Here is a 13741-nt window from a genome sequence, read left to right as displayed (position 1 = left end):
CTAATATTTCAACCACAAAAAGTGAATTAAGTCCAGTTTTACGACAGGTGCTTCATTGTTCACGTCACAAAGGTCTGAAAGGAGCGTCGTAGCGGTCTTTAAACTGTGACGTCATTGCATTTCAACCTCGCACTGTTCATCACCATAAATGGATAGTTGCTTCAAGTTAGAAATTGTTAAAATACGTAACTGCGGTCGTTTATTCATGTTCTCAATGAAACACTAACATCTGCACACACAACATTGCTTATAGCTGAACGGTTTATCCATAGGCGGTTCAAAAATTATCTAAAATAAATACTTTTAAATACATGTTTATGCAAAACTGTAAAGGCAGTATGTGATGGCCGCTATATGTCTAGTGAGAAATTAATTAATTGTTGTTGATAATTGCGACTATATCAATGAAATGCACACTAACCTTCTCAGCTGGGTTGAGTCGTCTAGATTTAAGGCACACCGGTTTCAGAAAATGTTAAATACTCTGAATTCCTTCCATCTGACATCCGTTATTTCAGCATGACATTATGAGATATTATCCCCCACCTGATAGGGATGAGCACGGTATAACAGCATGGCCGGTATTACCCGTGTCCACATGACGCTCCATGCTGGCGCTCAAGTCTCCAGCTCACTATGGAGTCGCGGTTGTTCATATGACTGTAAATGTGCGAGGTATCATTGTATGAGAAAATATGCCTCTTTCTATAAATCTGTGGATCGTTGTATCAGATCGTAGACTGAAGTCGCCGTATCAAGAAATACTTGCCTTTGTATGATACGTTGTACATGTAGCGACAGCTTCTCTGACAGGGCCTAGGTGATACGGGAGCTGACCATCCCATATTCTGGGGGGACATTGGTTTAATTCCTTATATAATCCGTTGTTTTCAAAAATACCCGAATCTATCGTTTGTCTGTGATGTGATGTTCCGATATATCTGTCACGTGACGTGTGATGTTCCGATATATCTGTCACGTGACGTGTATAATTCTGATATATGTCACGTGACGTGGGATGTTCTCATATATCTGTCACGTGACGTGGGGTGTTCTGATATATCAGGCTCCTACTCTCAGAGGGTTTGAAGCTCTGGACTGAACAATATTCCAGCTACACCCCCCCCCTTCCCCCAACCCTCAGGATATTGGATGGTCGGTCCCTTAGGAGAAACAAATTTATTAAATGGAAATGTATTAACATACTTTTATCTGTCATATCATTCAACATTGTTTCTTAAATTCCAATTCTCACATCATATATATTTGTGTTTAGTTTAATGAAATATGTTATGAGGTGTAGGCAGTGTTGCGATTTGCCCAAAGGTACAGTGCATGAGATACTAAATATACGTTTTTTTCCTTTCAAATAGGGGCTTTCCTGATCCCATTTCTTATATTCACCGTCATCGGGGCAATTCCATGTGTATTCCTGGAGATGGTGATCGGCCAGTTCTCCCAGAGTGGGCCAGTACAAGTCTGGAACGTGTGTCCGCCGTTTAAAGGTAGGATAGATTCATATGAATATGAAGTAAGACCGCCTCCGTGGCCAAGTGGGAGAACGTCCGCCCGCGTCCTACCAAAAGATGGTACTTGTTGTTACCCTGTCTGGCGCTAAAGCAAGGACTGGTCGGCTCGGAGGCAGTATACTGTGTCTGAGTGGGGTATTCATGTGGAGTATTCATCTCAGTGGGCCAAATAAGTGTGTGTGTGTGTGTGTGTGTGTGTGTGTGTGCGGGGGGGGGGAGGGGGGGGGTAAACTTCAAATCTGATTACTATTCTTATTATGATTACTTATTGCTGTTATTTCTGATGCAAACTTGCAGCTTTTGATTTTGTTTATACATGCAACTGTCGCTTCAAACCTTATTAATTGTAACGTTTTATTTTAACTTTATCTTGAAGCAAAGGGTACATTAAGTTTAAAGACAATTTACATTAATGATTGCGTACGTAAAAGTTTGTTTGCCACACTCCCCCAAAGCATGCATTACTGTGGGTACCGATTTTGTTTTCCACAACTTGCAGGTATTGGTCTGGGGACGGTGTTCATTTCCTGGACCTATGCAACTTACAACGCTTCCATCTTTGCCTGGTATCTGTATTACTTCGTACATTCCTTTGCCGCCAATCTGCCCTGGGCCCACTGCAACAACGACTGGAACACCGACCGCTGTATATCAGCCACAGGCTTCGGCAATACAACATCAAGCAACATCACTACCTACTTCGACAACATCACTACCTACTCCGACAACCTCACTCCCTACACCGACAACCTCACTTCCTACACCGACAACTTCACTACCTACTCCGACAACCTCACTGCTGTATCGTCGGCTGCAACTCTGTATTCTACAAATGGTTCAGTAGTTGGAGTAACTGCTGCAGAGGAATTCTGGAGGTAGAATTTTAAATGTCTGTATTCAACTACAAGATCTCATTGACATAACCGTGGCCTTGACCTACATTCGCGAAGAACTGCCCATGTGTGCCTAACTCAACAGTGAAGCGTGCGAGTCATTGTTGGTTCCTATATTTATCACATTCATTCTGTATGGACTAGTACAGGCAGCCAAACACAAACACACACACACGCACACACTCACACAAACACACACGCGCACGCGCGCACAGACACACACAGACTACAAACACACACACAAACACACTCATGCACACACAAACACACTCACGCACACACACAGACACAGACACGCAAACACACCGCACGCACACACACACATACACACACACACACACAAACACACGTATGTTGTGATATGTCGCTTTTTAGTGTTGTTTGTGAGAATGGTATTCATACTTTAAACTCAATCGTGTGCATTACCTATTTGATGCCCCAAGCATACGGGTTTTATTTCGTGGGTATGATGCCCCTGGTCCACCTGGTCCACCTGATCCACCACTGCATTGCTACTTCAACCACCCCCTTTCTGTCAAAGACGTTGAAAACCTGATTACTTTACCAGTCTTTACACGAGTACTTCTGATCCCGCACGAACCATGTAAGTTGGTTGCAGCTTCAGCAGCATCCATCCTCGGCGGGAGGACATCCTTTGTAGTGTTATTTGTCTATGTGTAGACGTTCCCCACAGAGGAACGGGGCGGTGGGGTAGGTAGCCTAGTGGTTAAAGTGTTCGCTCGTCACGCCGAATACACGGGTTCGATTTCTCACATGAGTACAATGTGTGAAGCCCATTTCAGGTGTCCCCCGCCTTCATATTGCTGGAATATTGCTAAAGGGGAGTAAAACCATACTCACTCACTCCTCACTGAGGACTGGAGGAGTTATTGATACATCATCTAATGTTGACTCGGTTCCGGGTTAGACTATGCCACACTATTGGTTCACTATTCTTTACACAGATACAAGGTGCTGGAGATAACGAGCGGGCTAGACCACCTCGGCGGTATCCGGTGGCCATTAGCCGGCTTCCTCGCAGTCGCCATCGTTGCAGCCTTTTTCAGCGTCTTGTGGGGGATCAAAGTGTCGGGGAAGGTGAGTCCGTCATACATGTACCCCCTCCCCACCCCTAAACCAACACCCCACCCACCGACCCACCCACACCCCAACCCAGGCCCCAACCCATCACCACCACGGAGACCTGGGGTATAATCTATGAACACCAACATTCGTAAGAGGCGACTACATTGGGAACTTGTGGGGATTCCGGGTTAGACTATAGGTCCCCAGGAAGCAATAGTTGTAACAGGAGACATAGTGGGTCGGGTGTCCGAGTTAGGTCCCCAGGAAGCAGTAGTTGTAACAGGAGACATAGTGGGTCGGGTGTCCGAGTTAGGTCCCCAGGAAGCAGTAGTTGTAACAGGAGACATAGTGGGTCGGGTGTCTGAGTTAGGTCCCCAGGAAGCAGTAGTTGTAACAGGAGACATAGTGGGTCGGGTGTCTGAGTTAGGTCCCCAGGAAGCAGTAGTTGTACCAGGAGACATAGTGGGTCGGGTGTCCGAGTTAGGTCCCCAGGAAGCAGTAGTTGTAACAGGAGACATAGTGGGTCGGGTGTCTGAGTTAGGTCCCCAGGAAGCAGTAGTTGTAACAGGAGACATAGTGGGTCGGGTGTCTGAGTTAGGTCCCCAGGAAGCAGTAGTTGTACCAGGAGAGTAGTTAAGTACCTCGGTCTAGAACCCCCTCAGGATTCTGGAACCACTCAGGATTCTGGAACCAAGATGGCGGCACATCCTCTGTGACGTCACTTCCGGTCACGTGACCTGCGCAGTGCATGATGGGACTCTGCGCGTGCGCCTCCAAGATGGCGTCGCTTCCGTTTCCGGTGGCGTGCGCCTCCAAGAGGGCGTCGCTTCCGTGTCCGGTGGCGTGCGCCTCCAAGAGGGCGGCACTTCCGTGTCCGGTGGCGAGCGCCTCCAAGATGGCGGCACGTCCGTGTCCGGTGTCGTGCGCCTCCAAGATGGCGTCGCCTCCGTTTCCGGGGAGGAGGGGAAAACCCGGAGAAGCGCACGTCAAAGGTGAACGGGATCGACATGGAAAGAAGCGCGTCAAACATCTTTTGTTGTAGTTGTTGTTGTTCTAAACATAGACGTGGTGAAGGCAGGGAGGAGGTGGGAGGGGAGTCAGGTTCTTTGTTTTGTTTTGTTTTGTGGGTGTGTGGCGATTTCATGTGGAGATGATAGCTCACTGAGACGAGCTTATCATACACAGTCGACGACTGTGCCACTTTGTTGCTAGGTTGACGTCATATCGGCGAAGGATCTTGCAACAACATTTCACAAATCATGTCATCGGGTATGGTGATGTGTTTGTCAACTTTGAGGTGTAAGGTTTCGTTCCACAAGGCGACCGTGTATTGTAGCCACTATGAAAGCCGTTCGTCCAAGTTAAAAGTCGGTGAGTGGCGAATTTAAAGGTGCTAAAGGTGTTGGCTGAATTCTAAAGGTGAAATGACAGGCACAGACATGAACGTGATGTAAGTATATGCCTACGTACTGTCATTCGTGTCTCCATGCAAACAGGGTGCCACGCGTGTCGACAAAAAGACGTTGACGTTGATCCATGGGGTGATTATTACTATGAATTATACCGAGGAGTTGGCTCTCGTGTAGGTTGACATGTGTACTGTTACGCGTGTCTTCATGTACACGTCATGTACTTCGTGTTGCCATGCAAACGCGGTGACACGCGTGACTACAAACACATGTTTATCCTTAGGTTGATGACGTTGTCATTCGTTCATTTATGCCGAGGTGCTGGCACTCGTGTAGGTTGGCATGCGTACTGTCACGCGTGTCTTCATGTACGCGTACTGTCATTCGTGTCTCCATGCAAGCATGGTGCCACGCGTGACGACAAACACACGTTTATCCATAGGATGATGACGTTGTCACTCGATCGTTCATTTATACCGAGGTGCTAGCACTCTTGTATGTAGACATGCGTACTCTCACGCGTGTCTCCATGCACACGTGATGTACTTCATGTCTTCAAACACACATGGTGTACTACGTCTCTCCATGTAAACGTGATGTACTTCATGTCTTCATGCAGAACGTAGTGTCATGTGTGTGTCTTCAAACAGACGTTGATCCATAGGATTATGACGTTGTCACCCGTTTATTTATACCGAGGATCGAGTTGGCTCTCGTGTAGGTCTACATACGTTCTGTCACGTGTGTCTCCATGCAAACGTCATGAACTTCCTGTTACCATGCAAACGTGGTGTCACGCGTGACTACAAACATACGTTTATCCTTAGGATGATGACGTTGCCATTCGTTCATCCATGCCGAGGAGTTGGCACTCGTGTATGTCTACATATCTGTTACCATTTGTGTTTCCATGCAAACGTCATGTACTACGTGTTTCCATGCAAACGTGGTGTCATGCGTGACTACAAACAGACGTTTATCCATAGGATTATTATTTATACCGAGGAGTTGGCACTTGTGTATGTTTGCATGTGTACTGTCACGCGTGTCTGCAAACAGACGTGGTGTACTTCGTGTCTTCAAACACACATACTGTACTACGTTACCTCCATGTAAACGTGATGTACTTTATGTCTTCATGCAAAACGTAGTGTCATGTGTGTGTCTTCAAACAGACGTTGATCCATAGGATTATGACGTTGTCACTCGTTTATTTATACCGAGGAGTTGGCTCTCGTGTAGGTCTACATACGTACTGTCACGTGTGTCTCCATGCAAACGTCATGTACTTCATGTTACCATGCAAACGTGATGCCATGCGTGACTACAAACAGACGTTTATCCATAGGATTATTATTTATACCGAGGAGTTGGCACTTGTGTATGTTTGCATGTGTACTGTCACGCGTGTCTGCATACATACTGTACTACGTGCCTCCATGCAAACGTGATGTACCAAGTCTCTCCATGTAAACGTGGTGCCACGCGTGTCTTCAAACATTTATCCATAGGATGATGACGTTGTCACTCGCTCATCCCTGCTGAGGAGTTGGTACTCGTGTATGTCTACATATGTACTGTCACGCGTGTCTCCATTAAACGTAATGTACGTACTTCGTGTCTCCATGCAAACTTGGTGTCATGCGTGTCTCCATGCAAAACGTTGTGCCACGCGTGACTACAAACACGTTACTAGAAGTGTAGATCGATACACATGCGTGACGTTTGCTAACGTGATGTACTTCGTGTCGCGATGGGAAAGTAGCGTCACGCGTGTCTCCATGCAAACGTGGTGTCAACCATGTCTTCAAACAGACGTTAGTGATCGATAGACATACGTGGTGTTTGATTCCTGTCTCCAGGCAAACGTGATGCCACTCGTGTACACCACCATACATACATACATATTTATTTTATTTTATTTTGAGACGTACCATGGTGGTGTCACGCATAGACGTGTACCTCCTAGAGGACTGGGGAGGGTGTGGGTTCTTTGTTTCGAGTTGTTGTTTGGGTTGACAAAGCAAAGGATGAAAAGCGTTCTTTTGGGTGAGATGGGTGGCCCTGAAAAGGGCCGTTGGAAACAGACTGGAAACAAGCTGGACAAGGATTGTCTCCTTGATTACATTTCTTTCCTTGATCTCGATACTAGATAATAATACGGACCACCCCAACAGTCGGGTACGTCAATTCCGTGTTGAATAGTTCGTTGTAATGCTGCCATAGCCTCAGACTTGGTCTTAAACCAGTGTGGGCTCTGCGATAGGATCGTCTCCGATTCACCCCGTGGGTAGGCCACTATTGTCCACGAATAGACTTTCCTCCTTCGTTGGCATTGTTGACTGTTGGTCTGACACGTCAGACAGTTGCATCGAGGCGACATGGTTGATCTCTCCAGTGCTCGGACTGTGACGGTGTGCGTGGCTTCGCTCTTGTTTTGTAGGAGAGGCACTGAAACCCTGCTTCCTGATTGGTCGAAAACGCAGCATGCTGATTGGTTCGTTCCGGCGCCTGGTCTCGGATCTTTTTTTCCAAACCGGAAATACCCTTGTGATGGATGTACAGTCAGTTTGTCTTACAGTGGTGTACATTCAGTCTTACAGGGTTGCATGGTCAATATTACATGGGGTGTACACTCTGCCTTACAGGGGTGTACACTCAGTCTTACAGTGGTGTACACTCAGTCTTACATGGGTAGACAGTCAATCTTACAGGGGTGTACAGTCACTCTAAAGGGTTGTACAGTTAGTCTTACAGGGTTGTACAATCAGTCTTACAGGGTTGTACAGTCAATATTACAGTGGTGTACACTTAGTCTTACAGGGATGTACACTCAGTCTTACAGTGGTGTACATTCAGTCTTACAGGGTTGTACACTTAGCCTGACAGGGTTGTGCACTCAGTCTTACAGGGTTGTACAGTCAGTCTTACGGGGTTGCATGGTCAATATTACATGGGGTGAACAGTCAGTCTTAAGGGTTGTACAGTCAATCTAAAGGAGTTGTACAGTCAGCCTTACTGTGGTGTACAGTTAGTCTTACAGTGATGTACACTCAGCCTTAAAGGGTGTACAGTCAGTCTTACAGGGTTGTAAAGTCAATCTTACAGTGGTGTACACTTAGTCTTACAGGGATGTACACTCAGTCTTACAGGGTTGTACAGTCAATCTTACAGTGGTGTACAGTCAGTCTTACAGGGTTGTACACTTAGCCTGACAGTGGTGTACACTCACTCTTACAGAGTTGTACAGTCAGTTTTACGGGGTTGTACGGCCAGTCTTACGGGGTTGTAAAATCATTCTTAAGGAAAGTACAGTCAGTCTTACAGAGTTTTACAGTCTGTCTTACAGGGCTGTACAGTCAATCTTAAGAACTTGTATAGTCAGTCTTACAGTGGTGTACAATCAGTGTTACAGTGGTGTACATTTAGTCTTACAGGGTTGTACACTCAGTCTTGCACATGAGTGTACATTCAGTCTTACAGAGTTGTGCAGTGAGTCTTAAGGGGTGTACAGTCAGTTGATGTAAGTTAATTCAATCGTACAAGGTTACCGACAGTATTACCCGAGCGTACTGTCAGTCGTACATCAATGATCAATCAGTTTTATAATTATGTTGAAATCAATATGGATGTACAGTCAGCCTTACATGGGTGTACAGTCAGCCTTACAGGGATGTACAGTCAGTCTAACATGAGTGTACAGTCAGTCTTACAGAGTTGCACAGACAGTCTTGCATGGGTGTACAGTCAGTCTTACATGGATGTACAGTCAACCTTGTATGGTGTAAGTCAGTCTTAAGGGGTGTACAGTCAGTCTTACAGAGTTGTACAGTCAGCCATAAGGGATATACGTCTGTCTTACAGGGGTGTACAGTCAGTCTTACAGGGGTGTACACTCAGTCTTACCGACGTTCCGATTGGTCGGGTGAAAGGTCGTTCTGACGTGGCCGTAACTGGGATGTCCAGAGAGTTTTACCAATCAGTAGCGAAAACTAAGATTTGATTTAATGAGAGAGGGGTGCCCTCATTCGACATTGCCATACGTACTTCCTAACTGATAATATTCCTTACTGTTACATTATCAGTTAGGAAGTACGTATGGCAATGTCGAATGAGGGCACCCCTCTCTCATTAAATCAAATCTTAGTTTTCGCTACTGATTGGTAAAACTCTCTGGACATCCCAGTTACGGCCACGTCAGAACGACCTTTCACCCGACCAATTAATGAGAGAGGGGTGCCCTCATTCGACATTGCCATACGTACTTCCTAACTGATAATATTCCTTACTGTTACATTATCAGTTAGGAAGTACGTATGGCAATGTCGAATGAGGGCACCCCTCTCTCATTAAATCAAATCTTAGTTTTCGCTACTGATTGGTAAAACTCTCTGGACATCCCAGTTACGGCCACGTCAGAACGACCTTTCACCCGACCAATCGGAACGTCGGTAAGACTGAGTGTACACCCCTGTAAGACTGACTGTACACCCCTGTAAGACAGACGTATATCCCTTATGGCTGACTGTACAACTCTGTAAGACTGACTGTACACCCCTTAAGACTGACTTACACCATACAAGGTTGACTGTACATCCATGTAAGACTGACTGTACACCCATGCAAGACTGTCTGTGCAACTCTGTAAGACTGACTGTACACTCATGTTAGACTGACTGTACATCCCTGTCAGGCTGACTGTACACCCATGTAAGGCTGACTGTACATCCATATTGATTTCAACATAATTATAAAACTGATTGATCACTGATGTACGACTGACAGTACGCTCGGGTAATACTGTCGGTAACCTTGTACGATTGAATTAACTTACATCAACTGACTGTACACCCCTTAAGACTCACTGCACAACTCTGTAAGACTGAATGTACACTCATGTGCAAGACTGAGTGTACAACCCTGTAAGACTAAATGTACACCACTGTAACACTGATTGTACACCACTGTAAGACTGACTATACAAGTTCTTAAGATTGACTGTACAGCCCTGTAAGACAGACTGTAAAACTCTGTAAGACTGACTGTACTTTCCTTAAGAATGATTTTACAACCCCGTAAGACTGGCCGTACAACCCCGTAAAACTGACTGTACAACTCTGTAAGAGTGAGTGTACACCACTGTCAGGCTAAGTGTACAACCCTGTAAGACTGACTGTACACCACTGTAAGATTGACTGTACAACCCTGTAAGACTGAGTGTACATCCCTGTAAGACTAAGTGTACACCACTGTAAGATTGACTTTACAACCCTGTAAGACTGACTGTACACCCTTTAAGGCTGAGTGTACATCACTGTAAGACTAACTGTACACCACAGTAAGGCTGACTGTACAACTCCTTTAGATTGACTGTACAACCCTTAAGACTGACTGTTCACCCCATGTAATATTGACCATGCAACCCCGTAAGACTGACTGTACAACCCTGTAAGACTGAGTGCACAACCCTGTCAGGCTAAGTGTACAACCCTGTAAGACTGAATGTACACCACTGTAAGACTGAGTGTACATCCCTGTAAGACTAAGTGTACACCACTGTAATATTGACTGTACAACCCTGTAAGACTGATTGTACAACCCTGTAAGACTAACTGTACAACCCTTTAGAGTGACTGTACACCCCTGTAAGATTGACTGTCTACCCATGTAAGACTGAGTGTACACCACTGTAAGACTGAGTGTACACCCCTGTAAGGCAGAGTGTACACCCCATGTAATATTGACCATGCAACCCTGTAAGACTGAATGTACACCACTGTAAGACAAACTGACTGTACATCCATCACAAGGGTATTTCCGGTTTGGAAAAAAAGATCCGAGACCAGGCGCCGGAACGAACCAATCAGCATGCTGCGTTTTCGACCAATCAGGAAGCAGGGTTTCAGTGCCTCTCCTACAAAACAAGAGCAAAGCCACGCACACCGTCACAGACCGAGCACTGGAGAGATCAACCATGTCGCCTCGATGCAACTGTCTGACGTGTCAGACCAACAGTCAACAATGCCAACGAAGGAGGAAAGTCTATTCGTGGACAATAGTGGCCTACCCACGGGGTGAATCGGAGACGATCCTATCGCAGAGCCCACACTGGTTTAAGACCAAGTCTGAGGCTATGGCAGCATTACAACGAACTATTCAACACGGAATTGACGTACCCGACTGTTGGGGTGGTCCGTATTATTATCTAGTATCGAGATCAAGGAAAGAAATGTAATCAAGGAGACAATCCTTGTCCAGCTTGTTTCCAGTCTGTTTCCAACGGCCCTTTTCAGGGCCACCCATCTCACCCAAAAGAACGCTTTTCATCCTTTGCTTTGTCAACCCAAACAACAACTCGAAACAAAGAACCCACACCCTCCCCAGTCCTCTAGGAGGTACACGTCTATGCGTGACACCACCATGGTACGTCTCAAAATAAAATAAAATAAATATGTATGTATGTATGGTGGTGTACACGAGTGGCATCACGTTTGCCTGGAGACAGGAATCAAACACGACGTATGTCTATCGATCACTAACGTCTGTTTGAAGACATGGTTGACACCACGTTTGCATGGAGACACGCGTGACGCTACTTTCCCATCGCGACACGAAGTACATCACGTTAGCAAACGTCACGCATGTGTATCGATCTACACTTCTAGTAACGTGTTTGTAGTCACGCGTGGCACAACGTTTTGCATGGAGACACGCATGACACCAAGTTTGCATGGAGACACGAAGTACGTACATTACGTTTAATGGAGACACGCGTGACAGTACATATGTAGACATACACGAGTACCAACTCCTCAGCAGGGATGAGCGAGTGACAACGTCATCATCCTATGGATAAATGTTTGAAGACACGCGTGGCACCACGTTTACATGGAGAGACTTGGTACATCACGTTTGCATGGAGGCACGTAGTACAGTATGTATGCAGACACGCGTGACAGTACACATGCAAACATACACAAGTGCCAACTCCTCGGTATAAATAATAATCCTATGGATAAACGTCTGTTTGTAGTCACGCATGGCATCACGTTTGCATGGTAACATGAAGTACATGACGTTTGCATGGAGACACACGTGACAGTACGTATGTAGACCTACACGAGAGCCAACTCCTCGGTATAAATAAACGAGTGACAACGTCATAATCCTATGGATCAACGTCTGTTTGAAGACACACACATGACACTACGTTTTGCATGAAGACATAAAGTACATCACGTTTACATGGAGGTAACGTAGTACAGTATGTGTGTTTGAAGACACGAAGTACACCACGTCTGTTTGCAGACACGCGTGACAGTACACATGCAAACATACACAAGTGCCAACTCCTCGGTATAAATAATAATCCTATGGATAAACGTCTGTTTGTAGTCACGCATGACACCACGTTTGCATGGAAACACGTAGTACATGACGTTTGCATGGAAACACAAATGGTAACAGATATGTAGACATACACGAGTGCCAACTCCTCGGCATGGATGAACGAATGGCAACGTCATCATCCTAAGGATAAACGTATGTTTGTAGTCACGCGTGACACCACGTTTGCATGGTAACAGGAAGTTCATGACGTTTGCATGGAGACACACGTGACAGAACGTATGTAGACCTACACGAGAGCCAACTCGATCCTCGGTATAAATAAACGGGTGACAACGTCATAATCCTATGGATCAACGTCTGTTTGAAGACACACACATGACACTACGTTCTGCATGAAGACATGAAGTACATCACGTTTACATGGAGAGACGTAGTACACCATGTGTGTTTGAAGACATGAAGTACATCACGTGTGCATGGAGACACGCGTGAGAGTACGCATGTCTACATACACGAGTGCTAGCACCTCGGTATAAATGAACGATCGAGTGACAACGTCATCATCCTATGGATAAACGTGTGTTTGTCGTCACGCGTGGCACCATGCTTGCATGGAGACACGAATGACAGTACGCGTACATGAAGACACGCGTGACAGTACGCATGCCAACCTACACGAGTGCCAGCACCTCGGCATAAATGAACGAATGACAACGTCATCAACCTAAGGATAAACATGTGTTTGTAGTCACGCGTGTCACCGCGTTTGCATGGCAACACGAAGTACATGACGTGTACATGAAGACACGCGTAACAGTACACATGTCAACCTACACGAGAGCCAACTCCTCGGTATAATTCATAGTAATAATCACCCCATGGATCAACGTCAACGTCTTTTTGTCGACACGCGTGGCACCCTGTTTGCATGGAGACACGAATGACAGTACGTAGGCATATACTTACATCACGTTCATGTCTGTGCCTGTCATTTCACCTTTAGAATTCAGCCAACACCTTTAGCACCTTTAAATTCGCCACTCACCGACTTTTAACTTGGACGAACGGCTTTCATAGTGGCTACAATACACGGTCGCCTTGTGGAACGAAACCTTACACCTCAAAGTTGACAAACACATCACCATACCCGATGACATGATTTGTGAAATGTTGTTGCAAGATCCTTCGCCGATATGACGTCAACCTAGCAACAAAGTGGCAGAGTCGTCGACTGTGTATGATAAGCTCGTCTCAGTGAGCTATCATCTCCACATGAAATCGCCACACACCCACAAAACAAAACAAAACAAAGAACCTGACTCCCCTCCCACCTCCTCCCTGCCTTCACCACGTCTATGTTTAGAACAACAACAACTACAACAAAAGATGTTTGACGCGCTTCTTTCCATGTCGATCCCGTTCACCTTTGACGTGCGCTTCTCCGGGTTTTCCCCTCCTCCCCGGAAACGGAGGC

The 13741-nt window shown here is 45.9% G+C and overlaps 1 protein-coding gene across 2 annotated transcripts in view; it reads left to right on the top strand.

The window, feature by feature from the left end:
• Positions 1-13741, top strand: part of LOC139464206 (sodium- and chloride-dependent GABA transporter 1-like) — a 53209-nt gene that overhangs the window by 20166 nt on the left and 19302 nt on the right. For both annotated transcript variants that reach the window (XM_071245728.1, XM_071245727.1), the window contains 3 exons: positions 1374-1505; positions 2029-2404; positions 3388-3520. In XM_071245728.1, coding sequence (XP_071101829.1) covers positions 1374-1505; positions 2029-2404; positions 3388-3520 — 641 coding nt within the window. The remainder of the gene's footprint in view (positions 1-1373; positions 1506-2028; positions 2405-3387; positions 3521-13741) is intronic.

The sequence above is a fragment of the Haliotis cracherodii genome, unplaced genomic scaffold (genome assembly GCF_022045235.1).
Source record: "Haliotis cracherodii isolate W230 unplaced genomic scaffold, xgHalCrac1.p SCAF_17, whole genome shotgun sequence".
Classification (NCBI taxonomy): Eukaryota; Metazoa; Mollusca; class Gastropoda; order Lepetellida; family Haliotidae; genus Haliotis; species Haliotis cracherodii.
The sequence above is the reverse complement of the archived record's forward strand: the minus strand, read 5'-3'. Positions and strand labels throughout refer to the sequence as shown.